Genomic DNA, 27,030 nt, shown 5'->3' with positions numbered 1-27,030 from the left:
TAATGCCGACAAGCTGACCGGGAGGTTGTGACCATTTGACCCTGGAGTCGTCATGACTCACTGCTTCCTTGGCCATTTTTCAGCTTCAACACAAGTGACGTTGCCTGTTCAGGTCCTTCTCTGACGATTCCTCTCATGACCTGCCCACATTTTCTAACTTGTCTGGTGTCAGTTTAATTACCAGCCTGTGAAATCTCCTTTTATAAATAGCAGTGATTTGTTTGGGCTCTTGAAGGCTCAATTAATCAATCAGCTGTGGACCAAATAGGATCCCAGTGAGTCTGTGTTTTGTGCTTGAGGTGACTGTCTTTATTAACTTCTTGTTCTGCTTGATGTTTCTTATTTGTTCTTTCATTCTTTGTGATCTCTATTTCCATTATAGAAATCTAAAAGTTGTTTATTGATGGGGAGGACTTCACATCAGCACTTTGGGCTTCAGTTCAGGTTTAATATTGTAATCATGTGATGTATATTTTTATTTTGAGCAAATAAACAATCATACAAAAATGCAGCTTTTTTTTCTCCGTTTGTTTTAATTGTCTTGATTATTCTCAATCCTCATCAAAGCTATAAAATTTGAATGCTTTTTTTTTTACTTCATTAATACTCGCTTAGTGACAAGATGCTCCGCAACAAATATTGGCAAGCTTTTTATTTTTAGTCCTCAAAGAATGAAAACATAAAGTCTTAACTTTGATCATTGTTTTGCTTTTAGGGAGCTTCTGATGTTTTATTGCAGGGCAAGTAAGTCTTCACAAGCATGCATCCTGAAATGTTACAATTCAATTTTCAAAATCACATTCATACAAATTATCACTTTCACTTATCATGTAAAAATGTTTGACTTCCTTATTATAAGCCTGTGTAAAAAAAAAAAAAAATCTTGTCCATTAACACCTGTAAAACACTGCATCAAAACAATTTGCTTCCACTGAAACAATCTTTAAATAATCAGATGTATATTTTCTACCTTCAAAACTGAATACCAAATTCGTCAAACGGGAGAATATTTTAATGGTATGTCAGCATTATGTAATAAAACTGGCATGTAAAGGGTTAACATTTTATTTGTGACTTAATTTTTTAAGTTGTTCAAAAGATTTACAGCAAAATAAGCAGAAATAATGTCAATCCACTGTGTTTTTATGGAGTCAAGATAGTGGGAAGTTTGGTTTTTAATCTGTTAAATTGACATTTGGAATTCCCAAATTTGTCAGGAGAGATATTTGATGACAGCAACCTGCAGTTCTAGAGCCACATGTGGCTCTTTAGTGTCTCTGTAGTGGCTCCTTGAAGCTTTCAGAAAATGATATGTATATAAACATTTGATCATAGTTTTAGCTTATTTACACACCAGTCAGTTTAAAAAGGTTCAGTCAGTTGGTGGTTTGTCTAAAAAGGGGCTTTTAAAAAAATAACAAAAATGGTGGGGACACTTAACAAAATGTGGAAATGACTAGAATTATGAAATGGTGAAAAAAACGCTTACAAATCAGTGAAAATAACAATAAATCAATATAACAATAACACAACTGAATAAAAAAAATAAGGGACAAAAGGGTTAAAAAGCTAGAAGTCCCAAAATTGTCCCCCAAAAAATGCAAAGAAAGAAAGGTAAAACTGATTAAAAAAAAAAAAAAAAAAAAAAACCAGGTCAAAAAACAGCTGAAAATGAAATTAAATATTTTCCATCCTAAATTGTAATTGGAAATTCATCAATACAAACGTTTTGTACGTGTATCAAACCATACTTGAAACTCTTTAAGTGGTGTTTTTCCTCATTTAAAAGTTCAAACATGTTTTGCGGTTGCAGTTAAATTGGTAGAAATACCAAACTGGTCTCGCTCACTGACTTTAGATTTGAACCTGCAAACCTCCGATGTCGCGCCGGCGCTGCCTGGGCCCATGAGGGTTTTCTACAGGTGTTCGCTCCACAATGAAGGCGTGGAATTTGAGAGCGGACCTTCGGTCCTTCAATTTACTGAAGGTTGTATAAGCATTTGCGAGGGAAGAACTTGAATCCGAGCCTCTGGAGAGCCAACCGGAGGGAGGCAACACTTCAGAATCTCCTGAACCGGGGAGTTGGGTTGGCTGTCGAGGTAGAGATAAAAGCGCTGTGACGCTGCGCTCACCTCGTAGACGTTGAACTGGTTCTGCCCCCGAGACAGCTCTCTGTAGCTGGTGGTGAACTCGCCGATGAAGTCGTGGCTGCAGACGAAGAACGCCCACGCCGTCAGACCGGCACGAACGCGGAATTTAAGACAGCAGACACAAATCTTATGAATATTCTCTCCGTCTCCATCTTTGTGCCTATCAAGCTTTCACCTCCGTCTCCGACCTCTCTCTCAACTCGCTCGACGAAAACACACACTTCACCCATGAGAACAGCCACGTTTGGAGCTTTTTACCTTCCGTCCCGATCCCAGTCGTAGACGTCTACCTTCACCGTCCTGGAAACACACATACACACATGCAAGCGTCTTATTTCCGAGGAACCGCTCTCTATCAGATCGTCTGCACAAAGAACCTCGTGTTCAATTAGAGGAAAGATCGTTTCGGTCCGTCACACCGGGAGCTGGAAGAGCAATTACCCATTCACTGATTCGATATCGTCACAGTGAAGGAGATTATCGGCCCGGTGGGTGTTAGGTCGTCACGTGAACCTGATCCCTGGTCCGGGTTCCATCGCTGAGATTGATCAATTCCCCCACACACAGCAGAGGAAATGAATAAAAGATGAGACGCCTGACTTCACCGGCCTCGTCGTCAGGGACACTGGTCCAACCTGAAGTGAGCCAGTCGGGACCAGATATTCTGCCTTTAATACAATTCTAAATGCTCCAAATCACTGCAGCATGTAACAAGAGTGCAGATGACTTTTCCAATGGTAGAGTGTCGGTGTGAGGTGTTTGTGGGACATCTAATAACTGCAGCATTGTGGGACGTTCTGAGTTACAGCTCCGACCGATGATCTGAAAGTGAGACTACAGTGAAATGAAGTGCGGACAGAAAGTCTGAATTCAAAGCATTTCCCGGGGAATATGGAAATTGCAGGCTCGTTGTATGAGTGTGAGGCCTTTTGCGGGGAACGTCTGTAAACTGTAAGCCGATCCGAGGTGATGAATCTCAACATTGCTGCATTCAACAGAAAAGACTGACCGTTAGTCGAGCCATTGAACGGATGGTTTTTCTACATTTAGCCTGAATGTGTTGTATTCATGGTACCATGTTAGTTAGAGCTCTGTCCTACTGAAAGTTTGAATACGAAGCGTTTCCTTTGAAGCACTGTCTCATGTCAGTAGCACGAGGCATTTGAGGACATCTGTACATTGTAGCATCTCGAAGCCTTAAAGTGACGTATCTTTTAATTGCAGATTTTACCACAATTCTAGATGAACGTGAGGTATTAAAGCATCACCTGTGGAGGTCCATGTTTTACCTCACTAGGAATGTGCAGCATTTGTGAGACACCTGGAAACTGCAGCATCTCCAGATACTGTGAATGTCGGCTGTCTGCGAGACGTCTCTCTCGCTCAAACTCTGAATGTCAGGCGTCAAGGTCGCATCTGTGAATTAGGGGAACGACTCACTGAGTCTGAATTTAGAGCATTTCTTTGAAAAAGGAGATGTTTATACCATTATGATACCAGTCCAGCAATAACATAATTTTAGCTTTGAGTAGCACTGAACCACTGTGACACATTACCGAACATTTCATACACTTTTACGAATGTTTTTGCACCGAGGGTTTGATGAGTGACGCCAAATCCAATCCTCTGTTTTTCTAGTACATATTGTAAAATTGACATTAAAAATCGACTTTGACTTTCCCTAAATCGCAGCGTTGACTTACAATCTGAATGGGAGGCATTTTGAAGGCGCTAAGTATCAAGTTATAATTATATAGGTACTGAGTAAATGAACATCTGTGTATTTCTGCAATTAAAGCTCAGTCAGAATGTGAGGCGTTCAGGGGACTTTTGTAAATTGTAAAAACTGCTTGTAAATTTCAAATGGATCAGTGTGTGCATCTATCAGGCAGCTTTGTAATGACAGTCTCAAGGTGAAGAGTGGAGGGCACATCTGTGCTCGTGTGAAGTTCACTCCCGTCATGAAGCATCTGGGATTTGTCGCCTCAACTCATAATGCCAATGGCGAGGCGTTTAATGAGCGTCTAGAAATTGTAGCATTTCCCAAAAGTGCAATCGACCAGAGGTCCCGGACTTTTTCTAAGTAAACACTCGCAATTGTTGCAACGTGAGGCATTCAGGCAAGTTCATTGAGACGAGGTCCGTCTCAAAAACATCTGGGTGATGTCAAGGGTTTGCACCGTCTACTAGGATCTTTCTGTGAGGTGTTCAGGGACCGGGCGTTAATGTTCAGTAGTCTAACTGGCTGTATTGTAATGAATGTGAAATGAATTTGTCCAGCAAAAGAAACCTTGTGTCACTCGCTGCAGTGACTTTTCCCAAAGGTGGGCGTGCAGAGAATTACCATCTACACCCATCACTGTCAGTCAAACACAACCCACCAATTTGAATAGACAAGACGAGACAATAAGAGTCTGACCGGTGTCTGTGGCCGTCTGATCTGACAGCCTCCGGTGAGGGTGGAACTCGTCTCACTGGCCATTATGCACATCGGCTGTCTTTGAGGATTATACATGTGAAAGGATGATGAATGCGCACAAAACTCTCAGGATCCCGTTCATGCAGAAGTGACACTGTGATTACCTTCGACTCACCAACGAAATTTGGCCGAAAAGGTTATGTTTTCTTCTGCATGGATTTATTTATTGATGGATTTATTTTGGTTTGTCCTGTATGTATTTTACCAAGATCTCGCAAAAACTATTGACTTGAATTGCATGAGATTTTCATGGATGCTTTATCATCATGCGAGGACCAATCGATTAGATTTTGGGACTTTAACGACTAAGATTTTCCGAATAAATCAAAAAAAAAAAAAAAACATGAAAAAAAATGTCCCGTGCAAAGCGGATGAGAGAGGCACGACGTGGAGAACAAAGGAGATCGGCGTCTGTTGCCACGGAGATGCTCGGCTTGAGAAAACTGAGTCGGTCTCAATAACACCAGTGCTGGTCGCTGGGACGCCATGACCGACTGCTGGCATTATTCTGACCGCCCCAGCAACAAGGGATGCTCGCCGACTCTCAAGCGTCCCCCCCGTCCCCGTCCTCACCCCTTCAGACGCAGACGTCAACACGCAGGCCGCTGATCCTAAAAGGTTTCATCTACGAGATCCTTTTTAAAAGCTGCTGACCTGTCGTAGTCGCCGTTGCAGAGGGCTCTGACGGGGATGGTGAAGGGCTGCCACACTGGGTTCAGAGTGTTCTTGATCACCTCCGTCTTGTGGCAGATGGTGAACCTGTCAAAAAAAGAAAAGAAAAAGACAAAAAGCCCCAAAAGGGAGTTGAGATTCATATTTCATCTATTCTCTGTGCGAAGATAATCCCACCTCACTTTCCCTGCAATTGAGTGAAAGGTCTTTGAATAGTTTTAGATTTATTTTGGATTCACAGTGTCTGGCGGACATGACAGAATTCCCCGAAGAGCTTTGTTGCCGCGGAACGTCTCTCCAAGGCGGAGCGGAGTAAACAGACTGATCTTAAAGACTGAGAGGAGTCAGAGTTTTGATTGATGCATGATTTGAAAGGGTAATAATCAGATGTGGAACTGCTACAATTGGATGGCTGTATAGAGGCGACACATCCAGAATGTTAATGAAACACATTCCCTCCACCAATGCAATGCTGGCATACCCACTTTCATTGAAGCAGATGTCTGCACTCAAGAGGTAACACTTAACAGGTTTATTAAGTGTTCAGAGCCTCACTGACTGATATTTCACTTTATGTTTTGAATGGAAATAGTCAGTAGCAAGGGGATTACTTCGCTGTCGAGGCATCTTCATTCTATATCTGTACCGTCTTATCCAGTTGGGCGGGCGCAAGAGGAAATCCAAGATGATTAAAGGTAAACGTACAATGTTGACAGCGTAACACTGACATATCGTTACACAACCTCAAATTCAGAGGGAGGGCAAACAGGAAGGACAAGTGCACAGGTGGGTACCAAAATAAAACAGGACGGGCTGAAATAGGTAAAACATAGAAGGAGACCTGATGAATATGAGGGGAGAATGTTAACGACCATGCAGTCTCCCGCTAAATATAAGAATTAAAAAAGTTCACGACTGTTTGCATCAATCACATTAATGAACAAAATGAACACACAAAAAAAAGAAAAAAAACAACCCGTGTAACAGATTGTGTTGTTGGACTGCCAAAACTGCTATTAACATAATTCAGACTTGCAACTCAACTTGATTGTGTCCACAGCTAAATGCATTTGGTTGGCTGAAGAGACATTTGCATTGAGGACTATTTGACAACAGTGTTCCGTTGCTGCGTGGCTTGTAAGAGCAAGGTGGTGCGACGAGGACTCTCATCACATGTACCGCACTGACCGACTGGTAGCCTTTTAAATCAGCCTGAAGTTTCCCTTTAGCATTAGGAGAATGGCGAATGTGAAACGAGTTTTTTCTATTGTTATATAACAGAACGAAGGACAGCCCAGTAGTTTAAAGGCACTCTTGCCATATCCAAGGAGAGAATCCAGAGTCGGGTTCTTTCATTCTGTAAGGAGCGTCTGGGTCGTTGTTTTTTGGTGACTTTAAACCTGTTCACATGAGAACGCCGTTTCATGGAACCACATCGATTGTGGCCGGTCATCCACACGGCACGGCGCATTTTTTTTATGTGAATGGGCAAAAGCCTTGAGGTGTGGATGAGCAAGACACACGTTTGCAGAAAAACAATGATGTCATTGCCTCGCCGCTCGACCTGATAACCCTGTAACGCTGCAATATCACTAAACATAAACCAAAATGGTTGACGACCTGCTCCAGCTCCTGCTGTAGAAGCTACGGATGCTAGCTGACATTTTGGATTTCTCGAATACGAGGATGAGCAAAAACGCTTCCGTTCTCATGCCGTGTTTGATTCCACCAACTTCATGTTTATTCTCCGTGTCTTCTTCTCCGGTTTTTTAGTGTATTCCTGTGAGTTACAGCGCCAACTAAAGGCCTGGCATATGTACTACATCGTTTTGAGCCGTGTTCATAGTGACGTGGAGAAAAAAATATGGTTTTGGCTCGTGTGGACAGGGCCTGAGTCTGTCTCAACTTTACAAGACTGGTGAAGAGTCCAGTGTGTTTGGCCAGGACAGGCCAGGTCCCCGTGACGCCTGAGAAGGGCACATCAAAGGAATGGAAAGATTTCTCCATTGGTTTTGCATTTTGTTTTAAAAGAAGCAAACAGGATATAGGAAAAAAAAAATCACAAATGTGTTGTACTTATGATAAAAACTGCAAAATGCTCCGAGACATCAGGCTTATTTTTGTTGTTTATTTCCCCCCCAAACATCTGAATAATGTACAACTGAAGCTACTGGCAGTTAACCAGCGTTCATGCATTATTTCCATCCTTGCTGGGCCATACCAGCGCTTTGGGTTAACATTAAAGACACAATGAAGCATTGGATTCTAACCCCACAGTGCCCCCACTCACGTTCCGTCCTCGTTGCTGCGGTAGAAGACCAGGAAAGGGTCGGACTTGCCGAAAAAGTCTTTCTTATCCAGCTTGTTGGCACACAGCTGCATGGTGGCAATATCCTGGCAGAGGACACAAGCAATCGTCAAGACAATCGTCCTCGTGCCATTTCCTTTCTGAGTCGTTTCCTGCAGGAGCTCAATCGGAAAAGGGTTTACATGGAACTCGAGAGCAAAAAACTTTGGAAACCGAGAATCCGCCTGAATACAAAGTAATTGGTGGCATAAAAAATGGAAAATCTGACTCATCCATAATGGGGATGCAAATGCAGACTGGAATCCCAAGAAGCCATGCACACAGCGCGCTTTAATAAGCGACGCATGCATAGATTACAGAGATTGCAATCCATTGTTTTATTTAAATTACATGTTTTATTAGTGGGAGAAACGCATTTTATTACAAGATACAACTCTATGCAGTGTCGTCGGAGAGGAGTTCATACATATGTATGAACAGTTACAGCGGTTAATGAGGGGCCGCATTTATCCCGCCTCGGTGTTGAGACGCCGAGGAAGGAAGGAAGCAGCAGAGGACGCATGAAAGAATGGATACAGATAATGAGGCATCTTTTTTTTTTTTGTGGGAAGGCATCGGGAGGTGAAACATAAGCTCGTCATTGACAGAGAGGAGTTGTCTCTCACAGACACAGACATTTCTGATGAGTGTTCGCATCTTGTCAGGAGCAAAAACCTCCCAAAGTAACAGCGATAAACACGAAGCAAGATAAACCTGTTCATGTAATGGTCTTGGGAGCATGCACACACAAACGCACACAGGAAATTCTGTTTCTGACTGTCTTGTTGGTATTAATATGTTATGGTGGCAGGGGGGCAGCAAAACTAGAAGAAATGCGCCGAGTTCAGGCAGCAAAAGGTCTTGACGGGTAATTTTGAAGACTTTTAGGAAGTGGCGGAGAGATGTAGCAAACAAAACATCGCGATTATTGCCACTGAGCACTTCAAAATAAAGCTGAACTTGACGGTAGGAGACGTGAAGATGAAGCGATCTCCAGGTTCAACTCTTGCACACGGGTTACGATCGGCTTTGCTCATTAAATGTTTCTTTTGTTTAGTGTGTGTGTGTGTGTGTGTGTGTGTGTGTGTGTGCGTGTGTGCGTGCGTGTGTGTAAATGACAGATAAAACACTCAAGCTATTGCATCAGTGGCACCAGGATAAATAATAAATGCAAACATATTCCATCATGTTGGGATTGTGGATGCTGGAGTATGTATGTGTGTAGACATGTGTGTACCAGAGAGAAAACAAAAGATTGTGTGTGTGAGTGTGTGCGTGCATACTGACCCTGCAGTTGCTGAGCTCCTCTGCAGTTAAGATAATGACTCCACACTTCTTCCCCGGGATCCCGCTGCGAGCGAAAAGACAGAGGCAAAGATTGAAAAAGAGAGCAATTGTAGAATTGCATAAATAATGTTAAAGTGCCAAGTAGGTGTCATTCATGGCTACGAGGTGCTATTATTCCAGGTGACAGCTCAGCGTGCGGGTTCATATTTGTGTGAAATACCCACACTGGGACCTGCGGTTACTTTGCAACGGGGGCGAGACGTTTCTAAAATTGGCTACAAGGGGCAATTAGCCGACATCAGGTGGAGTACGCCACTTGTCACGCCGGAAAAAGTGAGGCTGCGGCTTTAAAAAAAAATTTTTTAAATCTCTGCGTGCACTGATATTAAAGTTACATAAGCCGTCCCCATACTGCGCTCCTTCATGTACTTGCACACTTTACATCAGTCGCAGCGCTGTTCCTGTTTCAAAGTCCGCCGCTAGCCGAGCCACATCAGGAAACCAGCTTGGTTTCTTTTGTCGAAAAACACTTCAGGATTTAGCCTGTGCAGATTTGCGCTGGCAAAGTTATTCTGGAAGTAATTACCTCAAGTGCTTCAAATGTAGTTTAAATTGAGAAAAAGTTATTGACTCCAAATTATTTTTTTTAAATAGGAGCTCAATTCTTTGTGATATTCTTTGCAGTCCAAATGCAGCAAAAATGAATGAGCTGGTTCAGTTAAAACAGAAACGGAAACCTTGGAAAACCCAAATATCTGGACGATGATGAGTCTGACGAGTTTTTAGATCTTCAGCTGCACAGACTGGTGAGAATATTAATTATTGCACAACCTCCTGGAATAAAAAAAGTGATGTTATTTGCAGCTTCTTGGATTTCTGTCAAACGAAAGGCTTGTGCTGCAAATTAAACAACATCTGTGTCCTAATCATTTCGTCGCCCTGATCCATGAGGTGAACTTCAGTTTGATAGCTGGTTCATGTTACCATATAGAACCTCTGGCGACGCGACGCCATGAGAACAGACACCCTGTACTGAGCAGACTAAACTTTGTGCACGGACAACTTTTTAACCTTTAACACAGCTAAATGAGCAACAACCTGCCAAATGTGGACAAGTGACAGGTTTTTCTGAAAATTTCAATCTAAGCCGACACTAAAACAGCTAAAATACCACAAGTTTTAATGTCTGTCTCCAGTGCATGCAGGGAGGGATCCCATTTGTTTTCTGGCACAAAAATGACCGAATGCATATGAAAAGTATCCAATCTGATTACAATACATTAATGGTTCTTCATCATTTTCGTTTCTTTGGTAAAATACAGTGTCGAGAAGACGACGGTAGATTCTCCTGCTACGATTCTTCCAAAGTAAAGAACTAACAGTTAACCAATGATGCATATTGGGGCTAATATGACTTGATACTATAATAACTTTGTTTGATTATGTGCAAATGCATCATTAATGGGGTGACGGGGTGTTTCTACTGCACTCGAGACCACTGGCCATTAACTCATAGCCAGCTGCTGTCAACAATGATTGTCTGCAAACGGTCAATGCTGCGTAGGTTTGGTAACTTGCCAAATGGTTCGTTCAATATCAACTGGTCCTACAATTTCTCCTCATGACCTCTGAAGAGTGGACACTTGTCTTCAGGGGACACTTGCCCTTGGATTCTAGGGTGTCCCCACATCGGAGGTTTCAATTGTACTCATGTTCTTCTCGGTGGAAAAGGGGTACGAGATTCCTTAAACATGCCGGAGGACCTTGAAACCCCTGATCTAAAGGTAACATCGTGGTACCAGATACCCCATCTACAGACGTGTAGAGGGCTGATCAAGACTGCTTTAGCTGCACATACACAATATTGTCCTCTAAAGCTAATCTGTGCTCCCATGTTAAAGTTTGTGAAGGTTGTTTTATCCCTTCTTTATTGTTCCGCTCCCAAATTACATTAAAAGTGAAGTCTTGGGAGCAGAACTGACTGAAGTGACGATTCAACAAACCCTCACAAAAGAAGGGGAAATTAAAAAGTCTAGGAAAGAGAGAGCGAGGAGAAATGAGTTGGAGCTTTGTCACGTTTGGGACACAATGGGCAAATCCCGACTGCTCCTTCATTATACGTTTTAAAAGGGTCCAACGAAGAGGAGCGAGAGGTGGGGCATGACGACGGAAAAAAGAAAAGCACCTGTTTGCCCACAAGTCAATCAATTGCCGCTGAGTGAGTCTCTGTCAGGAATGTTTGAACTGGAGACAATTTAACCAATAATGTTGGTCTCTGGGAAATAAACTGAGTCAACAAGGAATCCACTTCTCACTGGTTCTAATGTTGTGGTTTCATGTGCTGACAAAGAAGCTCGGACTCCTGAAGTCTCAGCCAACGGTTATTAACCTGGGGGTCCCGACCCACCTGAGGGGGGGGGTTGAGGGGAAGGTCATTTCTGCAGGGCGCCAGATGGTCGTGGAGAAAACTAGGCCATCTGGTAGAAAGTGGGCACATGTACGAAATATGACAGCGATTTTAACGTGAATCTGTGAAGTATGAAGCACAAAACCAAGGAAAACTCTGGTTTTGCTTCGATTTTGCGACCACATGTGACGATGCAGCATCAACTGCAAGGAGTTTAATTGCAAAGGTTTCCTAAAGTGATTCACGGCCACATCATCAACTGAGAAATCACGAGCTTCCAGCAGAGCTCATTATGCACTCAGTACTTAATTTGACGACTGCAATTTCAAGCCCAACCTCATTTCCTGTCGCTGTACCTCAGTACTCTGGGAAGTTCCTGGCTTCACTCAAAGCCCTGACAGCCGAGTCCTGGCAGTCTTTTCACACAGGAGAGGAGAAGCTCAAATTGATGACTCCCCGAATCAAGTAAGAACAAAGCTTCTCAATGTGTGGGTCCAGCCTCCGCCATGATGGCGCCAGGGGGTTTCAATGGTTCTCGTCAGTAAAACACTGGTGGTCAAATTTTTACGTTCAACTTTTGAGAAGAAATCTAGATAAAAAGTAGGTAGGACTATCAATGATTTTGCTAAAATGTGTATTCTAACAAAACTCAACGAAGGTGTAATATTGACCACAGGCCTATAGACAAAGTTTTGAAGCAAAACATAAAGTTACAACAGTTGCAGAATATTCAACTGTTGTCATTTCTCTTAAAAGTAACAAGCACAGGGAAACAACAGCAAACTCATAGGGATTTACTCAATGCTAAATGCTAATGGCAGTTAGCGCTGGTGCAGACACAGACTTTGAGGAGCCAACAAACGGCAGAAACATTGAAAACCATGAAATTATCATGTTGGATCACTAGTGGGCGCTGTGTGTAAGCACACACACATGCACACAGAGAACAAGACAATATAAACATTAAGAGTGGGAGGACACGGGCAGAGGATGAACTAGTTACTTTGACTGTCAACTACAAAGTTCTAGGAGGATATTGACTGAGAGTCACGAGGAAACATTATTCCTATTGTCAACCTATTGAGAAGAATTATTTACTATTTGACCGTCTTTTCAGAAAGTTGCATTTTCAGAAAGTCTGAGTCTGAGAACTTTCAAAAAGTTCCACATTAGGAGCCGTGTTAAAAAAGCTTGCATCGTTGCACTGTAGCTAGTTTAAACGGACAACCAATACGCAACGGGAGTTTTGGGCTTTAACTAGGGCTGTCAAACTTATGCGTTAATGCTGATTGATTCATCATCCTGATTAAGAATTTTAACACATTTAACCGCTCTGCAGTGCAGAATTAAAATATGTTTCCGTCAATTTCTCGCTTCCGATTCATTGTCATTGTGCCGAATGTGAAACGAATGCTGGGTGCGGTGCATCGAAAGCTGTGCTGTGGCACATCGCTCCAGAGCTGCCCGGAGCTCATTTGTCTAAAATAGAATCCTGCCAACTTTATGCAAATGCGGGGCGGCGAGCAACAATCTGTGGCAATCATCGTAAAACTTTTGTAAAACATCGAAACAGGCTGTCGTGGAACCAAAACGAGGACCGATTGAGAAACTGAAGAGCTGATTTCTTCCCTCAAATGTTTTCAGACACACTTTTTGCTGACATGTTTGGAGGAATAAAAGAGAACGTTTGTCGCCGAGCGGCCATCTTGGTTTGATTTGGACTCCAGGAGCAGACAACTCCTGAGACGAGTGAGGCGTCGCCTCTGTCCAATCTCGGTGAGTTAGTATGTCTTCACAGCTGCTTGAAAAGGATTAACGTGAACACGGACTAAATGATGGAATGAAGAGAACTGGAATCTTCAAACCTATTATTCCACACACTGTCGGACAAAAGAGTGGGTTTCTCCACTCTGTCGCGTTTTCCCTTTCAGGGAGCTTCCTTCATGTCACGGGCAAGAAGTCTCTGTGAGTGAGCTCCTCTGTTTTCCATCAGAATTGGTTTCATTCAGTGGGTACAGCGTCTCATGCCAGGCTGGAGTCTGAGGCACAACAAATCCGGAGAAAGAAAAAAAAAAAAAACTCCCAACCTTTTGTGCTTTTGAAAAGTATATTGAGAGACATTCATTGTTTCCACAGCTGACAGCTCCAGTGACAGCCAAGTCAAACTGTGTGGCAGCCTCACAATGTGTCGGGGCCTTGATAGTGAGACTCCCCTCTCACTCTCCATCTTCCACAGCACACATTACATCACTGTAAAAGAAAAAAAAAGGGCTCTGAATAATTCAGTTACGTAGAATTTTAATAACGATTTGACTACCAAAGTGAGAACGACTTCTGCAATATTCATTAAAACATGTTTATTAGCTGTTGGTTTTTTTTATGTTTTGTTTTTTTTTTAACAATCCCACCAAAATCCGCGTCTTCCTGCACACGGTTGACCCGAGGCAATGCCGGCGGGGTGAAACTGCTCTGCGTCGACTCTGAACATTCCAGCTTTGCCCCAGTTTGGCGTCACGATGAAGCCGAGCTGGGAGGACAGCAGCCTCCCAACGACACACTCAGCTCTGATTTAAGGAGAATAATAGAATGTTCGAGGAAAAATGGGGGGGTGGGGAGGAAAGGAGTGACCAGAAAAAAAAAAATCGATTCAAGAGAAAAGGATGAGAAGAGGAAGAACTGCACAATGAATTCTCAGCCTTCCGTGACTGTTTTTTTTTCTTTTTTTCCAGCGGATGGCTGCTGCTGGCTGCTACAGCTAACCAGAGAATTATTTATGAATTTATCTACACGGCGTGTCCGAACCCCACACCGTCCAGCCACCCGGATACACGGGGAGCTGCCTGAATTCCGGAGCGTCTGTCCGAGGCCTGGCTGATACCGACACCCTGACAGCCTTCCACTTTTCCTCCCGGAGTGTTTTCCTCCCTCTCATCACGAGACGTCTTCGAGGCTTCGCGCAGACGAGTGAAGACGTCCGCGTTGTTTCTAACTCCGCGAGCTCCAGAAACATCCCTCCTGAGCTTGAGTGTATTGATTTCTTAGGTTTTTTTTTTTTTTTTTTGCACAACACCCACATGAAAATATCAAAGTGAGGCGGCTGCGGGCGTTTTCAGAGGCAGTAAACAGCTGAGAGGAAACACAGTGGGTTGAGCGGCCATCTGCTTGTAATGGAGTGACGAAAAACAGGGCTTCTCCATGAAAGCGCCTCGTCTCTGTGGCTCGTGTTGTTAATGCGCACACACACACACACACACACACACACACACACACACACACACACACACACACACACACACACACACACACACACACACACACACACACACACACACACATACACGTGAAAACTACTTGGAAAATATCAGATATCTGGAACTGCAATCTACAGCTGCATTTCCACTTCAATAGATCAGATTTACTGCCTAAATGTGATTTATTTGACTGTGAGTTACACGTATTTCTATCAAGTGACCCATATCTGATTCCCGCCATTACACTCACCTGCAACGTCTGAAACGTCTCACAACTGCGCAGTCCCCCCCCCCACAAAAAAAAAAAAATGATGCCGTATGTTTGATGCTAATGTCGTAGTGCCTGAGAAGTTCAAGAAACACCTCTTAAAATGAACGGAACGGAAATGAACCGATTTTACACAGATCTGACATTTGTGCTTAAAACATCCTATTTTGATTTGCTTTCATTATCTGTAAAACATAATAATCAAAACGACAAGAAATAAAGACTTGAATTATTTCAATCTATGAGTAACGAATCGATATGAAATAACGGTTTCACGTTATCAAATGACTATAAACTATTTCACGATGTTCAAAATAGTTTGAGATGTACCGGTATGTCCTCTTCAAGTCATGTGACCTCTTGAGCTGAGGACCGTAACTGGATATTCCGCCTGTCGAATCGCCGCCATGCTTCTCATTTATCCACCGCATTTTCACTATTTATACAACAAAAATAAACTAGATGAAAGCAGAGGAACGAGCAGTTCTCCTCGGCGAGCTGGAGTTTTAAAACGGTGACGTCTGGCTGCAGAGCGTCTGCCTCGCTGTCTCGCCTTTACAAACATTCACGTCGATACTTTGCAGTGTTTTGAGCATAAAATCTGTCCAAACAGCGACGTGTTGTCATGAAAAGTCAGATAGCACTACTTCCTGAGAATGCTAAGCTGGCTGCAAACTGTGGAATGGATTTCCGGACTCTGTACTCCGCTCCTCATTGAGACCCGCTTCCATTTAGGAAATCCACTCCACATTTTACAGCGAGCAGAGCTGCCGGAACAGAAACACTGTGGACTCATTTCAGCAAAAGCACAGACGAGGCTTCATGGACCCGAAACCTGATCAGAAATTTCCGATCCGTGAATTACGTTCATATCAGAAGCCGATACTGATACTGGGTCGGGTCGGCCCCGTCTCTAGTAAAAACTCAATAAACAAACTTGAGCATGAGACATCTGCATTGCTCCTGGGACACACTTGCAAAAGAGATTAATCTCAATGTGTTTCTCCTGAATAAATTTAAAATGGTATTTTTACAGTACCTGACTAAATGTTATCGTGGTTTTCAGTCTCCCTCTCCTTTCTTTGTCATCCAAAATTCCACGGTTCTACGAGAATGACTTATGACTCATAAAATGTATTTAACAACAACTTACACTAAAAATCTGGCTCACTTCTTGCTCGGTGAGAGAAGTGACGTGATGAGGAAACTCCTCTGATGTATCCTGTCGTCTCAGTCCTGAGGCCAAGATGTTGCATCAGAAAGTCTGTTTCTGGATTCTGTTGCTTTAAGTCAGCGATCAGAGGTGAAGAACGCTCCTCCACTCTTCTTGTCCCAGTATTATCCGACAGCAGCAGCTGCTTTAAGGAGCGTTTACACATCAGCACGATGACTGACCAATATCATTTCCCATCCTTCCTGCCACACTTGCTGACATTCTTTATGTGACGTAATGCTTCTGAATATAGTTCTTATAAGGGCCTGACATTCCTGAAATTTCCTTTTGGCTGCTAATAAATCTTCCAAGAATATTAAGAGAGACCTGTATTCGTGATGTTTGTAAGGGTGTGGATTAGTTGTGATGTGTGTTGACAGTTAGCTTCGCTGACTAGCATGTGAGATGAGACCAAGACATCAAATATCTTAAGATGTTCAAATATATATATATATATATATATATATATATATATATATATATATATATATATATATATATATATATGTTGACCATTACATTTACGATTCCATTGTACCTTGTTCTTCTGTACATTACTCCATATTATTTCTGTTACTAACCTTTTTCATCCTTTTCACCTTCTAATCTGTTGCAACACTGGAGTTTCTCCCTTATGGGATCAATACATTAAATATTATTTTATCTAAAGTTTCTTTTGTTACCATTTATGAGAACTTAATAAACATGTTCCCACTCAGCAGGGGGTTGAAAAGATTTGATGGAAGAAACGCAAATAACCATCCTTCAGGTGTAAATAGTTTGGCTTTGCATACGTCAAGTATGGTAGTACTATCGGATAGTAACTATCCAAAACAAAGAACAAGAACAAAAATAAGAGATCAATGATGAACAGAAGAAAAAAAAAAAAAGAGAGGATTTGCTGAGACTGTAATTCTCTGATGCCCCGTTTCTTTGTTGTTCTGTTCTGTCTCATTATTCAGTCCAGAGACGGCGTCTTCCCACTGCGAGGCCTTTTGTTGTCTCAACAAGTGGTGTCGCTAACAGATTAGAGTTGCTGTCTGTAACCGCCGCTCTCACAAAACAACACAGTCACATCATATTTGCCCAAAAACGCTCAAAGCTGGCGAGCACGAAACCCGCCGGAAACTCATTTCCGCTCCTTCAGACGGAACCATTTTCAAACATATCTTCGGTTTCACACGATAAAGTAACAGCTTACTGTTGCCAGTTGGGAGATAAACTGTTGTTTCTGTGCCGATTCATCTGTGAAGGAGAGGGAAGCCTCTTTTTTTTTTTTCTTTTTCTTTAACGATTCCAAACTGGAGCTGATAAACACAAAGAACATCGTCTTTCTGTGTACGTTTCCTCAACAGTAAGAGTTCAGGGAAGGATTAAACTGCTGGAGATTAAAGCAACAAGAAACAAACGGTGTGACGTGTGAGAGGTGGAGCAGCATTAGAACTGTTTTGTCAGTTTAATAATTAACAGTTACTAAAAGCGGAATTAGTCGACTTTCTGTACCACTTTATTAAAAGCAGGCAGTAAACTCGTCTGCTTATTATAGAAAACATTGTGTCCTGCATGCCTCATTATTTGTGGGTTTTGGGCTTGTTTTCTTAAGTGGGTTGCTTCTTTTCTGCCTGTATGAATCCCCCCTAATTGTACCACAGCCTCCCAAAATAAATCAAGACACATATGTAACTGTTGTTTTGTTCTTTATTAGGACCCGTCTACATGTCCCCCCCCCCCCCCCCGAACTCCCCCATTCAAGACCCTGGACCCAATTTAAGGTCGATATGCAGATCAAAACTAAAATATCAATTCCTCCAATATCCTCTATGCATTTCTAGATCCGACAAGGTTGTTACTATTTAGTTTTTCCAGTTTGTTTTTCATTTAAACGTAAAAAAGGTATAATCATTATATCACTTAGTTCATATCTCTGTCAAGTTGGCAGAAGTGCCACCTCTTCGCCACGTGTGACCGATGCTGTATTAACACATGCTGCTCTGGGTCATTCCAATAGTGTAATAAGGCATTTCAACCATTGTCAATCACATAGCTATACCACATTTCTAAACACAATCATTGTGGCGAGCACTGTAGAAATACATACTGTGTACACAACTGTATACTGTAGAAATGAAAGCTTTTATGCAGGTTTTTGTGCAGTTTGTCTGGATGGGATTAAACTCATATAGTGAGTTTTTTTCCAGCTCAAAGCCTTTTCCAGTGTGAGTCACATTCACCCATTCACACACATTCGCTCGCCAACAGTGGCAGCTGCCAGGCAAAGTACTCCGTCTTACTCAGTCCATCTATTGGGAGCAGTTTGTGTTCAGTGTCTTGCTCAAGGAGACTTAGACAAAGAATCACACTAAATCATTGACTATTTCAAAATGTTTTTGCCCCAATTATAGTAGTAAAAAAAAAACATTTTACCATTTCATAACAATATTACTTTACTGGTTGTGTTACATTAAAAATGGCCAAAACTATGGACTACATTATTGCTAAACCTCCTGAAATGATTCTACGAAACAATAACTAGATGTTGATCTGATCGAGGAAGAAACCAGGAAGTCCCCGAGAGCTTGTTACCTTTCACAGTCTGTTTCTCCGTCTGTCTGGCATCTTTCCCCACCTTCCTGAAACCTATTGTGACCGCGTGTGTGTGTGTGTGTGTGTGTGTGTGTGTGTGTGTGTGTGTGTGTGTGTGTGTGTGTGTGTGTGTGTGTGTGTCTCCGAAGCATCAGCTCTGGAAGCTTTTCCACCAACTGGCCCCAATTACACACTCTGCGCTCAGACACACTGCAGAATGACCACTATCAGGAAAAAGAAAAAACAAACAAACAAACAAACCCAGAGAGGCACTTTTTCACAGTGTGTTTTACAGCCACCGGCCCAAACTACCCACCACCCCCCCCCACCCCCCAGTAGACGGCTTGTTTAGCCGCCGCCTGCCTCATCAATCTGCATTGGTGCAGCTGGCAGCGTGCGGGATTGTTAATAGATCGGCCTCATTTTTTTCCAGATTACTTTTCACAAATGGATGATTTATCTGGTTGCTGTCACGACGCCTGTCAGCCAAAAGCGACGGCGATGTCTCGAGATCTCCGCGTTCTCCGCACATTACCGGAGTGGGCGTGGCTATCCTCCGCCAGTTGAAAAACACCCTCGCCGTACTCTATATGATTGCGTTCCCGCCACAATACACCCCTTCTTTCTTCAGAAGGGGTGTATTTTGGATCCTCGTTATACTTTCGCTGCCTCGGCTAATAGCCCCACTCGGTTGCCGTGGCAACGCACAGGTAAATGGAAGGGAGCTCTCGGCTCGCCGCACGGCGTGGAGCCCGTTTCAAAACTGTTGACCTATAAAGGAGAAGATAAAAAAAAGACACCCACCAGCATGAGGGAGCTACTGGAATCATGCATGTTCAGGAATGAACTGGGAACTGGAAGTGTGTGTGTGTGTGTGTGTGTGTGTGTGTGTGTGTGTGTGTGTGTGTGTGTGTGTGTGTGTGTGTGTGTGTGTGTTGGGGACCGATCCAGGCCGATCCAGGCCAAAATGACTGGATCGGGTATCAGATGTTTTTTTATTAGAACCTGTGCGATCCGATCCATAAGCCCAAACTACCTCATATATCCTCAACTTCACTTTGCGTGACGCGCCGTAACAGACAAGCCGTCGCCATGGTTGCCATTGCGCCTGTGTTCTTGTCACGTGAAGAAAAGGCCTGCAGAGCGGTAGTCACGTCTGCCGTGCGGAATTATTTTATGCTAACGGAGGAGAAAAGTAAAACAGGCGAGTGCAACGTTTGCAGAGCGAGCGTCTCGAGGGGAGGCAGCAAAACCTGGAGAGGTTCAGAAGCTCTCTGTCGCCCCACAGAGGTGATCCTTGGTAGGGCTGCTTAACAATACGAGTTGTGGTAAATACAAACATTCACGTTGATGAGTGTCAATGATGGGAATGATGGGGATGATGATGTCAATGATGGGAATATCTGTGTGCACTGAGAATGAGATTTTAACTAGCTGAGAGACGTTTCCTCATCTGGCCCCTCACGACTCGTATTTGTGGACTTTTTCTGTCCTCAAACTTTGACTTTGTGATCAATCATCTCCAATACACAACACATTTTTGATTGATTTTCTGAAAGCTGCAAAGCATCTATCTCCACGGGATGTCGGAGGTGTGAGTAGCGTCAAAGAGGCTCTGCAGAAGGAGGTTTTCGACAACTGGTCACCTTCGTTTGGATACGAGGGTATAAATTAGGCAAACGCAAACTAAAACACTTGCAGACTGAAGGTGAAGGCGTTCGTGTCGACGGCAAACACAAAACTGTCTCTGGAAAATGTTTCTTTTCCTCAACTTCTGTGCTTGTGTTGTTTTTCTTCTTTTTCTCCCTGAACTTCATCACCTCTTCCTCCAACGTCTTGTCTCGTCTTGTCTCTCTCTCTCACCTGTTGGCTCTCTCTCTCTCTCTCTCTGTCCTCGGTCTGCTGCGTTGTCTGTCACCCTTCACCCTCTCCTCTGGGGTCTCTCTCTCTCTCCCTTTTCTTTTTTCTTTTTGTTGTTGTTGCTGTGTCTGATCCATCAGGAGCGGCAGACAGCTGTCTATTCCCTGCAGGCAGCCATCACAGGCGCTTGACCGTACGGGAGGAATAGCGATCGCGCTCCGCTGGCCTCTTATTGCCTCCCCCTCCTTTCTCATTCCTTCTGTCTGGAGCACACCTCTCCTTCTTTCTTCGCCCTCTTTTCTTCTCGGCCGTCCGGGGCGGAGGTTGGGGAGGAGGGGTCGCTGCTCAGACACAGCCGGGGTGTTTTGTGACAAAGCGGCGGACAGGAGGTTCACAGGGAGATCATTAGAGAACAACGTGACGGTTAACGCGTCTTCGCACCGCATTGTTGTTCTTGTTTTCTTTCTTTTTCTTCCTTCAATTCAAAACATCTTTTTCTTTGAAGGCAAATCGAGGCCACTGGGTATTTTTGTCTCAGGTATTTCGGGAGTTTGTATGCATGGCAGAGAGATGAAAAACAGCCTCCGAAAAATAAAGTATTTATCAGAATTATGGGAGATAAAATGTCAGTTTGATATTTGTCATTGTGCGGCGGAACAGAACCCGGCGCACTTTTCTTCTGTTTGGGATTTGAGAGGATTTTAACTCTTAAATGGGCCAAGAAGGCTTTTCATTGTTTCTTTAAAAGTAACATTTCTAATAACGTGACATGTTGAGCAGGACGCCTGAACACTGAGAACTTTAGCCTGTTAGAGATACGTTTAGAAATCTCCCACTTTGTAAGTTATTTTTATTACATTCATCATATAAACACTAAACAATGTTGTTAAATATGAACGTGTATAGAAAACCTGCGTGTGAAAGTCTGATGTGTCAGTGGTTCAGTGTTTCACTCAAACACTCCAAAACACTGACAAATACTCAAAGGTGTTAGTTTTGTACTCAAACTATTTTGAGTCATATCTAATGTGAGGACAGTACTGCTCAATAATGCATTTAGATAATCATTTAGAGCAGGGGTGTCAAACATGCGGCCCGGGGGCCAGAAGCGGCCCACCAGAGGATCTAATCCGGCCGCCATGTGATTTTTGAAGTGTGAAGTATAAAAATGAAAACTGACAGAGGCTGATCTAAAAACACTGGATTGGCAAAAATGACATTCAAAACCGCCCTTGGTCAGAATCAATTAATGCATCTGTGGAGGTCACATAACACAACACCTTTCACAATAAAACAACGAGTCCAACTTATGTGAAGTGATACTTTAGACACGTAAACTCAAAACCATTTCCAGATGATGACAAATTGTTTTAATCCCGAATACGATATCCAGATACAGGTGACTGAGGGTTTTTATTTTGCAAATATAATATCTGATTTCCTTTAATATGTATGTTTCAGAATAGTCTGGCAAATTCTTGCAGTTACAAAAGAATCAAAAGAAGGAAAGACTTTGCATTTGTCCATATCTGCAGTTTAATCTGTAATGTTTGACTTGTTGGGCCTCCAGAGGTCAGAGGTCAGATCAGGTTGATGTGGCTCCTCAACTGAAATCAGTTTGACACCCCTGGTTTAGATGATTCGATGAGTCTGTCCAGTTCTGCAGCACTTCCTCAGAGATTTCAAGGTTAAATTGGATATAACGGTGAATCTTTACACAGAATTTAAGGTTTTGAAGTCAGAAAAGTGCCTCTTAACAACCCTTAGGGTTAATATTTTGAATTGATTGCACTATAAATGTTTACTGTTGTCCATGCTACTTTTTAATTGAAGAATATTACATGATCAGAGCATTTTCACAGTGAGCAACTGCATATATTCCAACAAACATTATACAACTTACAAGAAAACCTTCTCCGACTCACTCAAATGCTTTCCATTGTTCTGTGTTTCACACCTAAACTTCCAGAACAATATGTTAATATGTACCGTTCACCTTAACCAGAAAAGACACGAGGTCCGACACTATGAAAGTTTAACGGCGTCTCTCATTCCAGTCGTCTCCGCTCAATACGAAATGTTAACAAATCCCAGGCTGTATTGTGTCCTCACACACGCAGCCAAGGAGAATATTTTATTGCAGTGGATTAGCGATGAAGAGCATTAGCATAAAGCGCTGTTTGATTCAGGACCTTTGGAATAATCGACGTGTAAAATACACTGAAACCCAGGAATATTTTCATAAGCCTGCCTGCCTTATTTGAACTGCCTCCACCTCGATCCGTCAGCCGTCATGTTTCACTTTCGTTGTATTTTGACTCTTTCTAGCGACAATGTGATGGTCGCGTGTTCTGTTTTTTGAGTATATCCGTTTAGCGGTGAGGTGAATTTACCTTTATTCACTGAACCTGTTGGCGGCCAATCAGTGAAATGTCATTTAAGTGTTTCTATCCTTTCCTTCCTGTACCTTCCTGCAGATATTCCTAAACATTCTGATCAGCTGTTCCTTCCCTCTCTCATAGTTCCGACGTTACTTTTAATCCCTCGACTAAAATTGGTTAAAACAGATGAGCCTGAGCGCTAGACGTGTTGTCCTAATTAAAATAAAGTGTGTGTTGCACTTCAGTTCACATGCATGGTACTCGCTCCATATTTGCATGATACATCCATGAATGCACACACAGTTCTATTATGCAGGACAGTAACAGGAGCCGCTTTCCTGCCTGTTGAATAAACATGTCTGAACACCACACATCAGACCTCGAGAAAAGGGTTGGATTGCGAAACGCCACATCCTCGCAGGAAATCATGAGTGACGTCGACTGCACATATTTCTGAATTGTTTTCATCTTCTCGAAAGACGTACAACCGCTCCCGAGTCCAGGCGAGATGCCACTGCTTGCCCAAAGAGCTGGCAATAAATTGATTTAGTCTTCTTTAATCAAGCTGGCGCAGATGTTTCTTTGTTGCCTGAAGGTTAGCGGGACCTCCGCCGTGCTCACCAACTGGAGGAACGGAGCGAGCCTCGTCGCCGTTTGTGCATTGTGGAGGAAACCGGGGATTAAATCTGCTGCTAATTGCATTATTTGTATTGCGGCGTCACCGTTATAGACCCAGCTAGAGCGGTCTTCAGAAAGAAATTACTGTCGGCCATATGGACGGAGAGCCGTGTTTTGGTTCCGTTTACAGAATTTCTATTCACATTCCTGCCAAAAAATGTCAGCGACTTCGTCGGTGGGGAAGAAGACTATCAAGTTATTGATTCCCGAGTTGAATAAAAGTATTCAATAGAATTGAGAGGTGGGGGACAGAACTGGCTGAAAATGGTTTGACTGGTACCTGAATAACGTTTCCAGAGGGGAAAGCACTGAATCGGATCAGGTCTCCGGCGTCTATGTCAAATCTGTGTCTGTTTTCCTAATTTGGTGTTTCACACACTTGTCCTCCCTGTCGGCTTCTCCCCGTGCGTCTAATTTGTCTCAATGTGCTTCTCCTGTGTGTTTCCATGTCCCCTCATGTACAGAATCCCTCTTCCCTCTCGTCTCGGTGCCCGATCCCGTTGTTCGGGCTCACGCTCTTCCTCGTGTTCCCTCGTGTTCGGCTTTGTTCAAGTCTCGTGGTGGAAACTGGTCTCAGCTGTGGAGTTGCTGGAGGCTCAGTGCTCCGGCCCTTCCCCTTTAACCACGATATGCCACACACTACTGCTGTTCCATACTCCTCTGCACACAAGTAACTAAACTGTGATAGATTGAATTCATTACATTTATTTTAAAGGACAAAATATTTACCTTCTCAGCACTTTGCATGGGAAAAATATGTTTTGTGGACAGTTTTTTTCAAATGTTCCGAGTTTAAAGAAAAAACCGCGTGGACTGCAAAAAAAACAAAGATTGAAAAGGTTTGAATTTGTACAAAGTGGAAACTTCGGATGGTCCAGGCAGCAATTTAAATTGATGAGATGATTCAAGCCGTTGTGGAATACATGCTCAAATGAATCAGAAAAGTAAATGTACCCATAAATACACCTTCACGAGGTAAACTCACATTCTTGACATGAAATATGGAGCAAACCCAAGCATGTCAGAGAAATATATTCCGAGATAAAAATACCAATGTCACTGCTGCAGAGGTTTCTATTTTTCAGAGGGGAATGAATAAAGAGAAAAGACAGTTGAGGAATTCATTCCAGTTCCATTGTGGGGAATGTTTTACACGAAAGTAGAGCACTTTTAGATCACCTACATTCTACGCCCTCAGATTGATCAGCACGTCAAATGAGATGTTTACTTTCAGAAAAAAACACTTGAAGCTTCCTAAATCCTTAATGTTTGAACCTGTGGTCCATGAAAATGTCCTTTTTGGAGTTGTATCTTGATGGATTTGATCAAATTGTTGGACTGAAAACATCTTCCAGAAAAACTTGGCTGAAAAAGTACATTTGTCCTCTTGATCTCTCTTAGCGGTTATGTGATTATTATGCCATTTTTTAAAGAGTAAATCTCCTTAAAACGCTGGAAATCCCAATTTAATTAGTGCAGCACTACAAACATTCACCGGCCTTAAAAAAAACCGAAGACATCAGTTTCCTTTCAATATTTGCTTTTGTAAATTTCTTAACCCACTTTAGGCTACTGATTTAAAAACAAAACATCCATCCAACATGCATTGTCAAAGTTGTCAACCTGGTGGTTAAAGGGTTAAAATTGGGGTCATTTAAAAAAAAATGTAATCTGATGTAAACAAAAAATAAAGGATCAAACCTTTGACATCTTAAAGACTGATTTAAAAATCAACCAAACAGATTCTATGAACAATAAATTCCCATGTTTTCTGTCACTTTAAAAGGTTTCAAAGGTTAAGTTGTTCAGGAGATTTGTGTAAAAAATAAAAGTGAACTTGTTTTCATAGACTATATTTTGACATCTACCGATAAAAACAGTGTTTGGAACGCCAACCTGTCGACAGCGAGGGCTTTACCTTTATTTGACGGATGCATCGGGCTGTTATCCGTCTGAAAATCCCCCCCAGTCGGTGTGTTTAAGCTCTGTTATCCCCTCATTAATCACAGAATCAGTCATTATAAGCTTTTACAGACAGGAGAGGGCTTATTGTACCTAACCTCTCGCTTATGCCACTTTTTCCTCATTTCTCCTCTCAAGGTGATTCCCATTAATGGATTCAGAGAAAAGATGATTAATCACTTGGAAACTTGCGGCAGGTTTGTGGTGAGAATGAGCGATCATCCTCCTATAAAAAAAGAAAAAAAAAAAGTGTTGTGGGATTGTAATAAATCTCTAAATCCATTCCAGTGTTGTTTCTCGGCGCCTGTGACAGTGTGTGTCGGCGTAAAATGGGACTTATTATATCCCCATGGCGGGTTTAATGGCTATTTTTATGTCACTGTGTGCTTTGGAGCACCGGCGCCGTTCTCAGTTTTACATTCAGACGATGCCAGGATGCGAAACGCCTCCTCGCTCCGTCCTGCCGCTCGCCGCCGCCGCCGCCGCGCTGTGGCATTTGGGCTCAAAGGGGGAGCGTGGACGTCTGATTGTTTGGTCTGCCTCGGCGTGATAAGCTCTCTGAAACGTGTCAATAGTGCCGCTGGCGTGGCGACAGCTGCCTTGGGCCGCAAACTGGCGCCCGGCCGACTCCTCTCATCAGCCCCCCCCCCCCCCCCCCCCCCCCCCAGCTGAAGTCGGTGGCAGCCATTCACACGCTGCACGGCCGCTCAGAGGAGGAGGGAAGAAGCCACACAGACTTACGGCCCACAGATTGGAGTTTAAACCGTACGAGCGTTTGTTCGTTGGCGGGGCGGCTGGGATGCAAATCATCTCCGTGGCAGCAAGAGATGATAATCATCTGAGCTTGAGAGTTCAGAAAAGTTTCAAATCTGCAGTTTTTTTTCCCCCAGGCCGTTCCATTTCTTCTTTTACCGGGTATTTCAGTGTTTCAGTGTGAGCACTTCCTGTTTAAATTGGCTTCATAGCACGTGTGGTGGGGGCATTGTTAAGCCTCGGGGTTCCATTTTACCATAAAAAGAAAGAAAAAAAACAACACTTTACCATAATTTAACTCAAATTATTAAAAATCTAACATACAACTCCTTTTCTTTTTCTAACAGACTGAAATTATTGAAGTTTTTTTTTGTTTGCTTTGATAATTTCACCTAATAAGTGATCAAAAGGAATATGGATTTCTTTGGATTTCACAAAGTCTGATCATTTTAACAGGAAAACACCAATGAAAATATGAAAACATGACTGAGAACGTGAACAAGAGAAAACCATGGCTTGGCTGCAAATTAGAAGAAGATATATCGCAAGTACACTAGCTAAAAACCGGTGAAGAAGTTTAAACCGGCTAAAGAAAGTTACAAAATCCTGAAAGGGTGTTAAAAATTAAAATGGTAAAATAGTTCAAACTGATGAATATGGCCAAAGAAGGCAATGTTGCTAAAATAGCTGTTTAAAATGACTTGAACAGTGAGAGATGGCTAAAAGAAATAATAAAAAA

At 42.7% G+C, this 27,030-nt stretch overlaps 1 protein-coding gene across 1 annotated transcript in view; it reads right to left on the bottom strand.

Moving 5' to 3' along the window:
* cpne9 (copine family member IX) overlaps positions 1 to 27,030 on the bottom strand; it is a gene marked incomplete at both ends in the record, with an annotated part of 124,551 nt that overhangs the window by 36,253 nt on the left and 61,268 nt on the right. Inside the window, 5 exons of the mRNA XM_080496289.1 lie at positions 2,133 to 2,208; positions 2,409 to 2,450; positions 5,284 to 5,388; positions 7,592 to 7,695; positions 8,936 to 8,999. Of these exons, the coding sequence (XP_080352415.1) occupies positions 2,133 to 2,208; positions 2,409 to 2,450; positions 5,284 to 5,388; positions 7,592 to 7,695; positions 8,936 to 8,999 (391 nt within the window). The remainder of the gene's footprint in view (positions 1 to 2,132; positions 2,209 to 2,408; positions 2,451 to 5,283; positions 5,389 to 7,591; positions 7,696 to 8,935; positions 9,000 to 27,030) is intronic.

The sequence above is a fragment of the Blennius ocellaris genome (genome assembly GCF_963422515.1).
Source record: "Blennius ocellaris genome assembly, chromosome: 5".
NCBI lineage: Eukaryota > Metazoa > Chordata > Actinopteri > Blenniiformes > Blenniidae > Blennius > Blennius ocellaris.
The sequence above is the reverse complement of the archived record's forward strand: the minus strand, read 5'-3'. Positions and strand labels throughout refer to the sequence as shown.